The sequence below is a fragment of the Telopea speciosissima genome, chromosome 7, assembly GCF_018873765.1.
Source record: "Telopea speciosissima isolate NSW1024214 ecotype Mountain lineage chromosome 7, Tspe_v1, whole genome shotgun sequence".
NCBI classification, from domain to species: Eukaryota; Viridiplantae; Streptophyta; class Magnoliopsida; order Proteales; family Proteaceae; genus Telopea; species Telopea speciosissima.
Window position 1 is genome coordinate 21,323,374 of NC_057922.1, and position 15,547 is coordinate 21,338,920.

At 34.6% G+C, this 15,547-nt stretch overlaps 1 protein-coding gene across 1 annotated transcript; it reads right to left on the reverse strand.

Annotated features, from left to right (window-relative positions):
• Nucleotides 1–12,006: 12,006 nt before the first annotated feature.
• LOC122666695 (WAT1-related protein At5g07050-like) lies at nucleotides 12,007–14,072 on the reverse strand. Its single transcript, XM_043862741.1, has 6 exons — nucleotides 13,798–14,072; nucleotides 13,595–13,711; nucleotides 13,237–13,480; nucleotides 12,901–13,059; nucleotides 12,626–12,777; nucleotides 12,007–12,328 (listed from the first exon to the last, which is right to left on the reverse strand). Exons 1-6 carry the CDS (start codon nucleotides 14,064–14,066, stop codon nucleotides 12,058–12,060), a joined length of 1,212 nt encoding a protein of 403 aa, XP_043718676.1. The 5' UTR covers nucleotides 14,067–14,072; the 3' UTR covers nucleotides 12,007–12,057.
• Between the last annotated feature and the right edge of the window lie 1,475 nt (nucleotides 14,073–15,547).

Below are 15,547 nucleotides of genomic sequence, written 5' to 3' on the forward strand. Positions count from 1 at the left end.
GAAATCAAATATTGGAATAACTGGTGAGTCAAATATATATATATATTTTTTGATAGGTAGGGGGCGGATGTAGGATGTGAACCAGGAGGCTTGAACTCAAGACCTCCTGGTAGCAATGGGCCTTTACGCACCACTAGCTACCAAGTGCGCCCACTAGTGAGTCAAATATGGTCATGTGGGCCCATACATAATGGGATAAAATCCCTACAACCTCATCTCTTGGAGTATCTTTCAATTATTTGTTGACATTTCAAAACAACTATTAAAGTCAGAATTGATAACAACAAATCTTCTTGGAATAATTTTTTTCTCAAACAATCCAAAATGTCATATACTTATTAGGGCAAGCGTGGCCCCTACGCACACGGGCCAATGGGAGCGTGTACGACAGCATCAACATGACGGTCATTACTACCTTTCATTGGGGGATATGGTGATCATTTCACCTCATGTGTCTTACCGCAGGGGGTACACTCCCTAGAGAGACCATTTCTCTTCAAAATTGAGAAATTTAAAGGACATTTTTGTCCATTCTTGTTAACCACATGAGTGGTTAATTATATCTAGTTGTAGTTCCATATGTAATGCCAAAACTACAATGAATCTTACAATATAATTGGTATATACCCGAAAGATTCGAACAATAATAACATGGAAAGCACAATGCACTAACCAAAGCATGATTGCGGGATCACATTTAGTTAGGTTTCATCCTTATAGGCTTATTAGCTTGTTTTGATTTTTGTGGTTGTAAGGTAAGGGCACTATCTATGAGATATCCTACCCTTAATAACCTTACCTTAGAAACATGTCTAGCATTGTCTCATGCTCATGTGTGTGAGTGTGACTGACCCAATTCAAAAGATGTCTTCCACTACTCATCTATGAATTTCTTCTATCAAGTCCTTTTGCAAAGGTTTTTTGTTTTCTTGTGGGTGCTCCACTACCTACATTTGCCTTTTCATCAAATGCTAGCTAATGCATTCCATTGAAAGAGAGATTGTTTTTTTTTTTAATCTCATTTATCAGTCAAGATTCAAAGCTAGCTAGCTATTTTACTTAGTTGTTTGCTAGCTTTGCCAAAAGAAATAGCTACTCTTATCTTTTCTATCTGCTACCATCCAAGTATGAAAGCTATATCATCTTAGAACTTTTGTTACATTATATAGCTAAAGTTCCCCAAAAAGAATTGAATGGGTTACATTTTCCAAGAGCTTTTTAGCTTCATCTTTTGATAAAAAGCTTATAGTTAAGAGTACATTTGTGTTGGTTCCTATCCTCAACACAAGATTCTCAGCAATCATACAATTTTCTTGCGTATTACACTTCTTCAATTCCAACCCTTTATTCCTCGATTGATAATGGTTGTTTTGGGTTAGGATGAATGACCCCTTTTTGACTTGACTGGCTACAGCAACCTGATTAAGAACATTTGATCCATGGCCATCCACGTGTGAAGCAGAAGTAATAATTTTATAATATCATACGTGAGTAACTCGATGCGGAGACTTATATATACTTAAGAATCTACTCTTGAACGACTAACTTTTAAGGATGAGTTCTACCCAAATCCCCACTGCAAGAAATATACCAATCATTCAATGCCTAATGGAATATTATTTATCCTGATCATATGGTTCAGGTTGGGTCCATCTAATAAGTCCTTTTTGGCTTTAGACCAACTTTGGTCTTCCCCACTCAAGTGATGTCTCATGAGTTTATCAAAAACAAAAAAGTGATGTCTCATGAACCCAACCCTTGATGGCCACCTGTATCTCTTTCAGTTTGGTTTGTCCTGTATCAACTTGATTAAGAATGAATCAGTCATGGTTATGTGGAAAATTGTCAATCCAAGAATCAAATCTGACCTGATTAGACCAACTACTAACACTAATTAATAGGAAAGCAACCTTCAATGAAATTTATCAATAGAAACTGATCAATTAAGTGGTTTTTGTTATCTTGCAGACCAAAAGTACCTTTAAATGACTGTCAGAATCTGTGAGGCCTTTTTAACTTTATTAATTTAGGGAGAAGGAAAAGTTACTTTTCTACTCTGATCTAAGTTGATTCCCCCACTGCAAGCTTTTTTGTCATTTAATTTATGTAGGATTTTTAATTGTTTGACCCATTCAAACACTTCTACTTTTCTTGATAGTTAAACATAGTACAATTACTGTGAAGTAGACTCTTTTGGCCAGATCTAGGTTTACCTTGGAAATTTTTGTTAAGAACAGATCAAATCCAACTCATTTCTTCCATTTGGTTTGGGCCAACAAATATCAACAAGATCAGGTTGAGTATTTTGTTTTCAGTTGAATAGAAAATATATTAAAGCAAAAGAGCAAGAGGGATGTCCCAACTTGTGCCAAATGTCTATTTCCTAAAAGTGTCAGGGAAACTTATTGATGATACATAAAGAAATTGAGGGAAACCTATGTTTCAAAGTGTTAGGCTTGATTTCAAAAGAAAATGATTTATTTTATTTTAGGGATACAGCTCGAGGGTGAGAAAAATGGGTTAAGTGTTTGTAGAAGAAGCTCGAGCATGCGCCAATACTCATTGTCTCCCTCACTTATATGTTTTATGGGATAATGTTCTCTGTCCGAGAGCATTGTATGCTAGTGTTTCTCTGTGTCTTTCTCTCCTCCCCCTATGAAATGACATATCTACCCCTTGTTGAGTACACTATGCTCCCGGGTAGAGAACTCAATCCCATATTTTATTGATGAAATTAATAATAGTTGAAATACATAATAGAAGGTACAATAACAAATGTCCCCAAATACAATATAGCATTATGAAATATTGTGCATTAGTGTTAAAGTTGACATTGTGACTAATAAATAAAATGAAAGGTATGCTATGAAACATATCATAGTGTATTAAAATGTGTATATACACAAATGCAAGCTGGTTTGCATCAACTAGTAGAGGCTATGGAGACTAGTATTTTTTTTTTTTTGGAAATTGGAAAAAGAATGCTAACCGGTCGTGTGGTTCTTGTCCTAGACATAAGAATTTGAGAAATTACCGCTCAACCCCCAGTAAACTTAAAAATCCCATTCACTTAAATGTTCCTGTGCACGATCTTGTTAGCCCCGCGCTGGTGCAGACACTACACAACCAGTTAGCATTCTCTTGTTTTTTTCTTTTTGAATAGAAGCTATGCAGGGCCAGTATTTATCCACGTGCATATATAGGAACAAAATTTCAAGTGGCATTGGGTAGCATGGAGGGGATATTAAAGTTAGGAAAAGAAGATATACTTCCAAGTTGATTCCACCTAGAGGGGTTAAGGGAAAAGGGTATAGTGGAGAAGTCTTTTCTAGTTCCCCCACTTCATTATTGGCAAAGCAAATTTGTCCACTGGCAGGTTCAACTTGGATATATATGGATCAAACAGTAAAAAATTTTTAGTGACAAAACGTTTTCTTAAAAAAGTTCAGACTGTGACTCCACACAGCTCTTGATGATGAGTTTGGATTTAATTTGGATCCATCTGCCCAAGGATTTCTCTTCTAATTAATTAAAAGATATTGACACCTTTTTTATGATAGTTAATCTGATGCAAAAAAAAAGGAAACACAACTCTTTATTAAAATCCACATCTTTGATCAGGTTTTCAAAAATTTGGTAAATATAATTTTGGCTTTTTGGTTTGGTATTATTGAGATTAACTAATTTTAGTTATATATACTTAGTAGTCTTAATCACAAATGAAGCTCAAATAAAGGTATGGCCAAAGTGAACCGGGTTCCAATGATTAGTGTTAGAGTTTAAGTTTCTAAAGCATCAAAAGCTTAAGCCCTAGTGGGCATTAATTACTGGTTAGCTATTGGATCTCAACCCCTAGGCTCTTGGTGTTTTGGCCCATGAAGGGAATATGGGCTTTGGCATGACCTACTTCATTAAGAGTCCATCAGAAATTTAAGGGAGAATCTATATTGGTACTTAGTGTAACTTTGGGATCATGGATGACTTCATATATTAAGTGAGCCTCGATCTCCACCTAATAGCTTAAGCTCTTATGTTTGATCACTTACACTAGTGGATTAGTCTGTTTGTCGATGATGATAGAGATCAATACTTTGTTATCAAATTCGACAATTAGATGGTTTATACTATCTTCAATATAGCTTGAAGTATACCCATACGAATCACCATTGCCTCGCCTATCAAAATGCTTAAGAAATCGATGGTTTGGAGGTTGCATGGAGCGGTCTACCATTACAATCATGGAAAATGATCCCAAGTCCTCCTTTAGTTCTATGAGATACTACGGATGCATCACAATTAATGTTTTATAAAACCTCTTGCGAGAGGCTCCCATGGATTCGCTGAGCCTGTTGAATAACATCAACTGGGCCCGCAATATATACCATGCTATGAAGCTGCAAAGTGAAGTATGCCCAAGGGATGCCTTCCCTCTAAATAGAGAACAGATTTGGCTGTTAGAGACATCTTTTGAAATGTACTCTTGCTCTCTCTTCCTTTAATGAAGTGTTTCCTTTGAAAGTCTTCTTTTTCTTCTATTGAGCACTACACTTTGTGTCTCAACGTGGCCCAATAGTTGAGTACAACAGTTACTGGTAAGGTCTTCTTGGGCTATTGTATCTTGGAGGTTGATTTGTAAAAACCCGATTGGTACCAAAATTAGGGATTGAGCAACTACGATCTTAAGAAGAGTGACAAGTGGCATGCCTCAGCCCTCACATCAATCTAACATTGTTGGACTATTGTGAGAGCAATGTACAAGTGTGTTGGTCGATTTTCTTTTTTCTTACACAATCAATTTGCCCTTTACACATCAATTTATGCTGTTTCAGCTTTAAAATTCAACAAAAAGGATCTTTAAGAGCTCAATACTATTTATGCACATCAAACACATGTAAAAAGAGAAGGAATCAAATTGTACATCTGATGATGGAATGTAAATAATTGTCATTGAAATGCAAAAAAGGCACAAGAAAAATGCAAATAGAGAGGCTTTAAGCTAAGTTTGGTGGTTTTGATACTGACACCTCAAAAGGATAATCACCTTCTCACCCATATATATAGTTGGGTTTTCAATCATTTATTTCATAAGGGAGTAAATGTAAGCAATAGTGGATGATGTGCAATGATGAACTTCAGAGCAAAAAGAGGTTTTGGGTTACATCTCAAATGGATCAAATTGAGTTAATTTGGTGGTTTTTTAGACTTTTTTTTCCTTAAAGTATTGAAATCTCAAAAAAGGATCATCACCTTTACACATCTTTTGTCTTTCAATCTTTTATTCCTCCTCTTGTTCTTATGTGTTATCAATGAAGAACTGCAAATGCAATGTATAAGAGTTCTGTTAGTTAGTGTGCTTGGTCATACCCATGATTTCTATGAACCATTGGGTAGTTGAAATTTTATTTGGGGTTTTAATTAGGGGTGGTTAATGCTAATCCAACACACTTAGCATCCAGAACAAATCCCCCATTAACACTTTTGTTGTCCTCCATACATAGATAGATAGGACTTGATCTCATTCTAATTTATTTTAAGGTAAAGAAAAGAAAGAAGAAAAGATGAAATAAAATGGATATTGTGTTTATATATGATGACACTTGAACTGCACAACTGATGATCATGAAACTTCAAATAAGAATAATGTTAGATATGGTTTGGTGGGTGAAAAGTCCTTTTTATAGGTGACATCACAGGTACTTCTTTTTTGTCTTGGTGAACCAAATCATACTTTAAATTGTGGATAATAGATTACTAACTTCTTCTCTTCTCTACCAATTTGGAGTTTTTTCCACCACAAAAAAAGGACAAGAGAGAGAGAGAGAGAGAGAGAGAGAGAGAGAGTATTTTCTCCAAATCCTGTTATTTTAAGAAAAGGGATCTGATTAGTAATAAGGAATATTCTACTTAACTTAGTAGTATAGATTAGTCAAATATAATGGAGGAAGAATACCAATCTAATCAAGTACTAATAAGTCTTAATTAAAATGGACATTAGAATCATTATAAATAGAAAATTGGTGTAGTGGGATGACACTAGCTAACATTTGTTGAATGTGTCCCGGACAAATTAAAGGCTCTAGAATAGGTTTTTTTTTGGGAAAAAAACAAAGAGAGAAATAATCTTAAAGAAAAGATATGTGGAGAATCGATGTTGCATAGTCATATCCAATGTTGAATTGGCTTCCTTAGTGAATTCCATGCAGATTAACCTTCTTCTAATTAGTGAGTGGCATGTATATAGGCTGTAGTCATTATCCAAATTGTTGTGCTATTTGGGGGTTTCAAATATGCCATCATTTACTTATTTCTTTCTTGAGTGTGACCACCACTATCTATCTATTTCTGTTTCCCACTTGTCCCTCTTGATCATCCATATTAATGTTTTTTTCTTTTCTTTCTATTCTTTGAATCAATCTTTTTTTTTTTTTTTTTTTGGGTAAACATTCTTTGAATCAATCTGAAATAGGATCATATACAACAAGGTTATTTCTTTCTTTTTTTTCTTTTTATGGAATAATAAACCCTAAATAAGCCCTATATATCCATTGCACAAAAATAAAAATTTTATGACCCAATGGGAAAATTTTAACTTCTCTTGATGTTGGCCAAAATGTTCAATTAACAAATAAATCTTCATTAATTAATTGAACATTTTGGTTAATATCAAAAGAGGTTTAACTCCAATTGGGTCATAGAAATTATATTTGTGTGCTAGGGTTTATAATTCCCCCCCCCCCCAAAAAAAAATAAAAAAACAAAAAAATTTTCATCATTTGAAAAGATAAGGGTACTTGAAATATGTATTTAGTCTTTTTTGGGGGGGTTGAAGGATGTATCTAGTTTTGAAAGATAATCAAAAGGAGGCATATCCACAACTTAAGTTAAGTACTTAAATGTATTAAGTGGTGGACCATGGATTATAATAGCTTAATTTAGATCCAAATGACAATGCCATGGTGTTAAAATGTGTAATTTTATCAAATTTAGTGTATGAAAAGGGTTTCAAACATTTTTCATATGATAATAAAGGATTAAAATAATTAGACTTCATGTATGATGGGTAGGCATCTTGTATTAAATAGTGATTATACCAATAGAAATGGAGAATAATCAGTAGAGGAACAATAATGTTACTGTCATGTACTCATGATCCCCTACATATAGTGTAACTGGTCTCTTTCATACCATTAGTGCATGATCTTGTCACCCATTTTGTCCCTCCACATCATTTATTTAACTGGTTTCCTAGATGACAAAAGAAAAGAAAAAAGTCATAATCCAATAATTTTAAGAAAATTTTTCCACATTTGGAATTTTCTTTAAACCATTTCTCTAATTGTTCTTTTTTATGGTATAAAAGATTTTTCTGTTGGAGAAACACCCCATAATTTCATTGAGGAAAGAAGTAAAATAAATAGTGCAAAGGCAAGGGATGTGTTACATGCGGGTTATTGTCGTTAGTTGTTAAAAGTGGGAGTTGTAGGTTGAAATTGTAAGAATGGAAAAGTGGATATTTAGGATAATCCGTGTATTTATTGATGAATGAAGAACTAGAAAGAGAACGAAAAAAATCTTAATTTAATTCTTGAGTTTATCTTGAGAGAGGATTGATGGCCTTCCAATTGTGCCAGGACACCTGACTTCGTCCGTAAATCCAAATTTCTATTTTCTCTCCACCAAGATCTGGGCATGTAATAAGATGCTGACTTTCTATCATTATCATTAAGTTGCTAAAGGTTGTCATAAGTGTCTGATGTTCTTAATTATGTACTGTGGATCAAGCAATGCTATATAGCTAAAGAATTTTCTTAGGCCTAACCTATGGAATTAAATAATATAAACCACTATTTTAAGGGAAAATTTCTTAGATCTACTAGATTAAAAAAAGAATTACAAAATAAGTATATTTTAAATTTGTTTTACATCTATAAAGCTATATTTTAAAAAGATTTACTCAATCCCCAAATCAGTTAGTTATCGCCCCGCCCAAACTATAAACTTCCTAATATACCCTTTGACTCAATTTTTTTCCTTAAAAAAAAACACTACAGATAATGCTTTAACTGTTTGCATTACCAAAAAAAAAAAAAAAAAAACAGTGTAACCGTTTGAACTTCAAAAAAAAAAAAAAAAAAACAAAAACCACCGTTTGCGCAACTTATTGAATTCCCTTTTCTATAGAGAAACTTGTAAGATTAACCGAAACTTGTAAGATTAACCGAAGTCGGTTAGGTGCTTCCCTTTATCTCTATCTCGTTATCCCTCTTTCACTCGTTAATCATCATCACTTAATTATCTCTATCTCGTTATCCCTCTTCCACTCGTTAATCATCTTCACTAGTCCTAGTGAGTATTGGCTCTCTCTCACTTTCTTTGTCCCTGTTGTATATATATATATTTTTTTCTGCACTTAGCGAGCACTACTTTTGCTAGTTTCTGCAAGTTTCCCGCCAAATAGAAATAAGAGAGAACTCAATGAGTTGTGCAAAGTGCAAACAGTTACACTATTTTTTTTTTTTTGGGGGGGGGGGGGAGTAATGCAAACGGTTAAAGCATTATCTTTAGTGTTTTTTTAAGGAAAAAAAATTAAGTCAAAGGGTATATTAAGAGGTTTATAGTTTGGGCGGGACGGTAACTAACTGATTTGGGGATTGGGTAAATCTTTTCAAAATATAAATTAATGGATGTAAAACAAATTAAAAATATACTTATTTTGTAATTCTTTTTTTAATCTAGTAGATGTAGGAAATTTTCCCCTATTTTAACTGGTAAAAGCTTTGAGATGTGCAAATAGCAAACTATTATTTCTTCTTTTAATTCTTGATTACGTACTCAATAACATTAATTAAGGTGTAAACATGTTATAGGTTTAAATAATTCTAGGTAGCTAGCTAATATATATATAGTGGGTGAGTGAGTCACTAAACCAGTTATTAATTATTTATTCTTTTTAATGTAATTATCTTAACTATTCTTCTAATCTCCAATATATCTATCTATCAAAGAAGATTCGAAACTTGGAGATGGCCGGGAATCAAGAAGAGAATTAATTAATCAATCAATTGTGCAATGGATAGGAATATGAATACGTAAGATTGGAAAAGTAATTAATATTGGGGGATCCAAAGGTGGTATTCTCCCTAACAACTTAACAGAACAACTTGGGCGGGCAACTTTAAAAGTGGTGTTGGAAATGAAACTATTAATTTCCCATTTTTCCTTTTTTGCTACTAGCTAATTTGATCTGATAAAGATATATATATATATGTTAGATTCTAAAAAGCAAATCTTTTGATGCGGATTGTAAGGGATTTTAACTTTGGTATCTAATTCAGTTTGCATTAGTTTCTATCAGTTATGAGTGGCCAAAGTTCCTATAATATTCCCAACTCATTACTTCTATTATCTGATTTGTCTCTCAGTGTCTCAGTGTGTATCTGAGAGAGAGAGAGAGAGAGATGCATGGTTCTCTGTATCAACAATTAGGGTTATGCTTTATAAGCCAGTACTCATCGATCATCAGCTAGAGTGCCATTTGTGCAGGAACCAGGCCTAAAAATAGATTCTAGCTTAAATGGGATTCTGACTTGTTGGAGAATGGAATTCCTTGATTAAGATTAGTCTCCAAGAGAGGATTACAAAACTAGCCGAGATAATTACAAAATAGAAAGATATATATGAGTGATAATATCACATGCCACTAATAGCAGATACAAGCTAGTCTATAAGGAATGGGAAACTAATCAGGGATACCCAATAAAGAGTTTCCATTATGAGGACATCTCGATCTTATATTGGACAATACACCTCTTCAAGATGAAGGGCCAGGTGGTCGGACCTTCAACTTGTCGCGCATAAATTGGAACCATACTGTAGGAAGAGCCTTGGTCAATGCATCGGTTAGTTGATCTATAGTATAGTAATAAATTGGACTGTGATCGAATTGACGATTCATGACCCGCTCGCAAACAAAATGAAAGTCAATCTTAATGTGCTTTGTGCGGGCGTGGAACACAAGATTGACCGATAAGTATGTGGCCTCAATGTTGTCACACCATAGAACAGGGAGACCATGTAAGGGATATCCCAACTCACAAAATAGTGCTTCAAGCCAAGTCTGGGATTGAACCATTCATGCTTCATTTTCCAAATAAAAACGGATCACCTTATTTCCCTTCACCCATGGTAAAAAGAAAAATCTTTTAAGCCACAACAGGAAGAGTAGTTTCTACCACGTACAATGGGGGGAGGGGGTTTTGAAAAAAATTTCCTTCAAATACCCCCTTAGGTTTTAGTATTTTTCAAATTACCCCTTTTAATCAGAGTGGCCCACCTTCATTGTGCCATGTGGACAGATGATGTAGCTATACAGATCATTGGATAAAGAGGGTATGGTTTAGATAAGCCGTGTGTCAAATTTCATAACCTAATTCAATTAAATACCTCTATATTGGCATGCATACCATGCCTGTCCATGCATGTTTACAGGACTCTAACCACTCCTATGTAGTCTTCCTTGACTACATATTGGATAGCTACTTGTTAAATGTACCTTATATTCCTCATTTTGCCATTTGGGTTATACATTGCAATGGGAAATGGTTGATGCAAGGAAAAGCCTCTGATAGTACGTAAATGGTTGATTGAATCCTACAGTTTAATTTTACATATCCTTAGAAGATTTAGGCAGTATTTGGTATGTATTCTTGGAATGCATTCTAGGAGGATTTCGCATTCTCGGACAATAAAAACAACTATTTTTATCATCAAAGATTGCATACCAAACACAACATTAATTTTGTTCCCCACCTTGTAACAGTAGCTTTCCTAATGCCACCATCCATCCATTTGCAAAAATTCTCTAGTTGTACAAAAATCATTCTCCAATATGTACAGTGAACTCTAATGAAAATCTGATAGTGGAGTTAAACTTTTTGGGTGTTTTCCATTGGAAAACTCATAATAAAACTTCTGATCCACAACCAAACATTAAGATAAGGGTATCAGCTTCATTTTATGCCCTATTACCATGCATTATCAGATTAGTGTTTGGATGAGATCTCTATAGTTTGACAATAATTTTTAATTATTCTTTATCTTATTCGTCAAAGTTCTTTAAGATGAGGGTATAAAAGAGTTTTAAAAAATAATTCAAAGATGTCATTCTTATGAATACACATAGGAAATGATGTTATCACCCTTATTAAAAAAAAAAAAAAAAGCCAAAAAATAATGGTACTACTTATTTAACACCTTGAGGGATGACAATAAGAATATATTCTTGCATGATCACAAATTTTGCTGAAATTTGTTATGGTGACAGTTAGAATTACAGGTAAGACTATTAGATAATTTTTTTTTGTTTTTTAGTTTTTTGAAGGGAGGAAGGAAGAAAAAGGCTGACAGTATCAGATGCAAAATGATGAGTACTACTACAACTAAGATTCAGACAACAAATGTCAACCACTAGCTCTCCCTCCCTCTTAGTGGGATCTGCATCAGATGTCAGCATTCAATTATATATGCCATGAGTTTTAAGGAAAGGTCTTAAAGAATCCATTCAGTTGAGAGGTTACTATATACATGAAAGAACCTCCAAGGGACCATTCTAGCTTTAACAACAAGCACTGATTAATTTCATATCTTTTTCACCCCTTTGGGTCCACCAGCACAAGGTCCCATGGTTTGTTTCATGGGTTTAGGTTTTCTTCTTTTAATATTTAAAAAAAAATAAAAAATAAAAAAATCAGATAAGAGATTCTCTTAATTGCACCAAAAAAAAATCAGAAAGTAGATTCTGATATTCTCTTAATTAATTCCTAGTCCAATTTCCAAAATATTACATGGAAGTGAAGTAAAACATAACCCAGAACAAGAAGTGTAAATTTCTTAATAGGAAAGAAAATAAAAGGTTAAAAAAAAAGGGGAGGGGGGTGATGCAAGGGGGGAGAAGACAAAAAAAGTCTTTCCTTCTCTTCACCACCTATCAGCTTCTCTCTTTCTCTATCTCTCTGTGTAAGTAGGTTTATAAGCTTCTCTCATCTCTGGCTGAAATATTTAGGGCTTTGGAGCTTGGTTAGCTCTGATCATAGTTGGTTCTGAGGTGGAGATGTTGACATTTCCCTTAAGCTTAGCTGCAGCTTTCTGCATCTCAATATCATTCTGATCATCAATGTCTTCAATCATAGTTAAGGTCCCACCATTCTCATCAACAACACCTTTAATGGGTTCTGGTATTGCCTCTGCAGCATCCTTCTCCTTATATTCTTTGTACTTCCCCCACAGAACTGAGTAGAGACCAGCAACAATCAAGATAGCACCAAGAACACTGCAACCCCACAAGTGAAAACCCTAGTTAGTATTGCCTTAGTGGTGAAAATAAATGTTAAAAGATTTTACTTTTTCTTCTTTTCTACTTGACCCCATTATCTCTCTCTCTCTTTTGCTTTGCTTACTTGGTGATGTTCTGATAGTGATATTTCATGATAGATTCAGTTGTGAATAAGAACAATATAAAGTGGAAACTTGTTTTTATTCTTTCTTCAAATTAAGAAAAAAAAAATAATAAAAATTTAAGTGAGAAGAGAGAGAGAGAGAGAGAGAGAGAGAGAGAGAGAGGAAGTACCCTCCCAAGTAGATCTTTTCAGCAAGAATGAAAGAACCCATGATGGCCACAATGATCATCATCAGAGGGCTGAAAGCAGTCACAAAGACAGGTCCTCTCTTTTGCATCACTAGTCCTTGTACATAGTAAGCAATGCTTGAAGAAACAATTCCCTATTCATGATAAAAAAAAAAACAAAACAATATTATTAGATAAGGTATCTAGAAAGAGAGAGAGAGAGAGAGAGAGAGAGAGAGAGAGAGAGAGAGAGAGAGAAGAGAGAGAAAGAGACTTACAGCATAGGCAGCAGCAAGGAGGTTCATGTCCCAGCCAATGGACCAAACAGAGGTTGAGTGTTCCATTACAAAGGTAACTGCAATAGATTGAAGGGTACCCAAAAAGACAACCATAGCTGTGAGAGAAAGCTGAGCTGAGTATGCCCTCATTGTAATTGCCTACAAAAAATGAGACCCAAAAAAATCACAATTAATAAATAAGCAAAGTGGAAGTACTATAAAGATATTAAAAAAAAAAAGAAAAAGAGGAAAAGAAAGATAAAAAAGCAGGTAATGGGTTTGTTTTTATCCTCTTTTTTCTTTTTGGGTTTCTTTCAGTGATCAGTAATTCAGTACCTGAAGAATGAATAGAGAAGCCCAAGCAAAGGTAGCAATGATAAGGAAAATAGAGCCCTTAACCCAATCCTTGTCAGAGTTTCCAGTTGTATCTGGTGCATTTGATTTGTGAGCACTATGTGTCCAAACCATCTCCAAAATAGGTCCTTTGTACAAGGTCATCAACATTGCTCCCATTACTGTTACTACAGTTCCCACCAACTTAGCTTGGCACCTCACTTTCTTCAAATCTAATTTCTCCATCCTTTTAATTAATTACAACATATAATTAGCCAAAACATTCCAAAATTAAAACACTAATTAACAATAATACTTAAAAAAAAAAAGAATAAAAAAGATGAAATTAATTAACATATACCTGAAGAGAACTGCCATAACAAATGTCATAGCAGGTAACATGTTACTCATTGCACAAGAGAAGGTAGGGGATGTGTATTTCAACCCAGCATAGTAGAAGTTTTGATCAATCACCGGTCTGAGCGCGAAAACCCAATAATTAATTCATCATATAATCAGCTAATTAATTACTAAATGTTACATTAATTGAAGATTAATACTTACCCAAGAAGACCCAGAACAAAAAGTTGAATGAAAATTTTGAATGTCATCTTTGGACGAATTTTCCTCTCAAGAATGATAGCAAATGGAGCTATGACAGCAGTTGCAAAGGCATGTCGATAGACAACAAGAACATAATGACTCATACCTCTATTGAGGGAAACTTTAGTGATGATATTCATTCCAGCATAACCAAATTGAAGAGAAATCATAGCTATGTAAGGCTTGCATCTATCTATGAAGTTGCTAAAGCATCCTTGGATTTCTGCCATTTTTTTTTTTTTTTTTTTTTTTCCTTCTCTGTTTTGGTAAAAGATTGAAAAAAACAGACAAAAACAGAGGAGAGACCAAAGGAGGTAGCTAGGAGATGATGAAGCACTAGTAATTGAAAGCAAAGGTAAAGGTAGTAGAGAGGAGAGAATGAATGAAAGAGCTAATTAAGAGAGAGATGAGGAAGAACACTTGAAATGATTTGGTAGCTCTTGTGTTTCTCCTAAGGAAAAAGATGCTATCCCCACATATTTATAGGAAGAGCTTGGTGGGAGTGGAGTGTTACCCCAACCCCACTTTTCCCCCTATCCAAATAAATTTATTAATTACATCAGACCAAGGGGGAGAGTGCCTTTTTTTTTTTTGAGCGTGTGAAAGTTCTTAATCACACTCGTGCACAAGGGTCTTTTGAATATTCAGAGATTTACCAATTTATCCATATTAAGGGCTTGTATGCTTGGCTAGCTAGTTCATATAATATAAGAGAAAGAGAGAGAGAGAGAGAGAGAGAGAGAGAGAGGGAGAGTGTGTGGGTTACACGTGGCATCAATAAGAAGGGATTTAAGTGGTAGTGTGGGATCCACGAGTTTGTCATAGTGGTGAGCGATTTGAGAGGGTAACTAAAGAGATTTAAGTTAGGTGCGCTTGCTGATGCCATAGATCGAGCCTTTGTGTTAGTGTTTTATACGTATGGAACCATCGATCCTTTCTGACTCTGCTGACGCCGACTCCTCGTTCTCTCTATGTGGCGAGGCGACATACCACAAGTAGATCGACGTTCATTGAAGTGCCACGTATTCAGTCTCACAGATGGTATGATATTGTTCGCTTTAATAATGTATCTCATAGCTTTAAAACGCGTCATATTAAGTAAGAAGGTCACAACATTTATATGCATTCCATGGTAAATTCCGTTGTTCTACTGTGTTGATCACTATAGTACTTCATTGGAAGATTAATGTGATGGATCATAATTAATAAATGGTTAACTGTTTATTGTTTTAATTTGCATGTAGTTAGTTTGTTACCTTCTGCATCATCAGGGGCCCTTATGGCACCATAAGTCCACAAGTATAACTTTAAACTATAATTAGAAAGTTCTAACTAATTGACGTAATTAACGGATTAATTTATAGAAACTGATTGGGAGTGGCAACTAGTTGATTAGATCAGAAGTACTCATTCAATATTGGAAACAAATATAATTAATTTCAAGGAATACTTGAATCCAGATAAGGCATGCAGGAAGACGATTGGAGGCTTGGAGCAAATCCTTTTTTTTTTTTGGGGTGGGGGGGGGGGGGGGGGTGTAAATGGAACAAATTAATCCATTGATGTTGTTGTGGTTTTCTTATCCAGATTTATGTAAAAAAACTTCTATAGGTAATAATTGTGATTTGTGGCCTGTGGGAGTACATTCATCACTTAAATAAGTTGGATACTAATTTTGTTCTAATTTTATTTAGAGAATTTTTACCAAAAA

What these genes read in the sequence shown, in the direction of transcription:
- LOC122666695 (XM_043862741.1), bottom strand. Translation starts at nt 14,066, where the DNA reads ATGGCAGAAATCCAAGGATGCTTTAGCAACTTCATAGATAGATGCAAG. An exon ending in TTTGTTCTGGGTCTTCTTGG is followed by an intron (nt 13,712 to 13,797) that starts GTAAGTATTAAT and finishes TTTCGCGCTCAG; the next exon opens with ACCGGTGATTGATCAAAACT. An exon ending in CTTCTCTATTCATTCTTCAG is followed by an intron (nt 13,060 to 13,236) that starts GTACTGAATTAC and finishes CATTTTTTGTAG; the next exon opens with GCAATTACAATGAGGGCATA.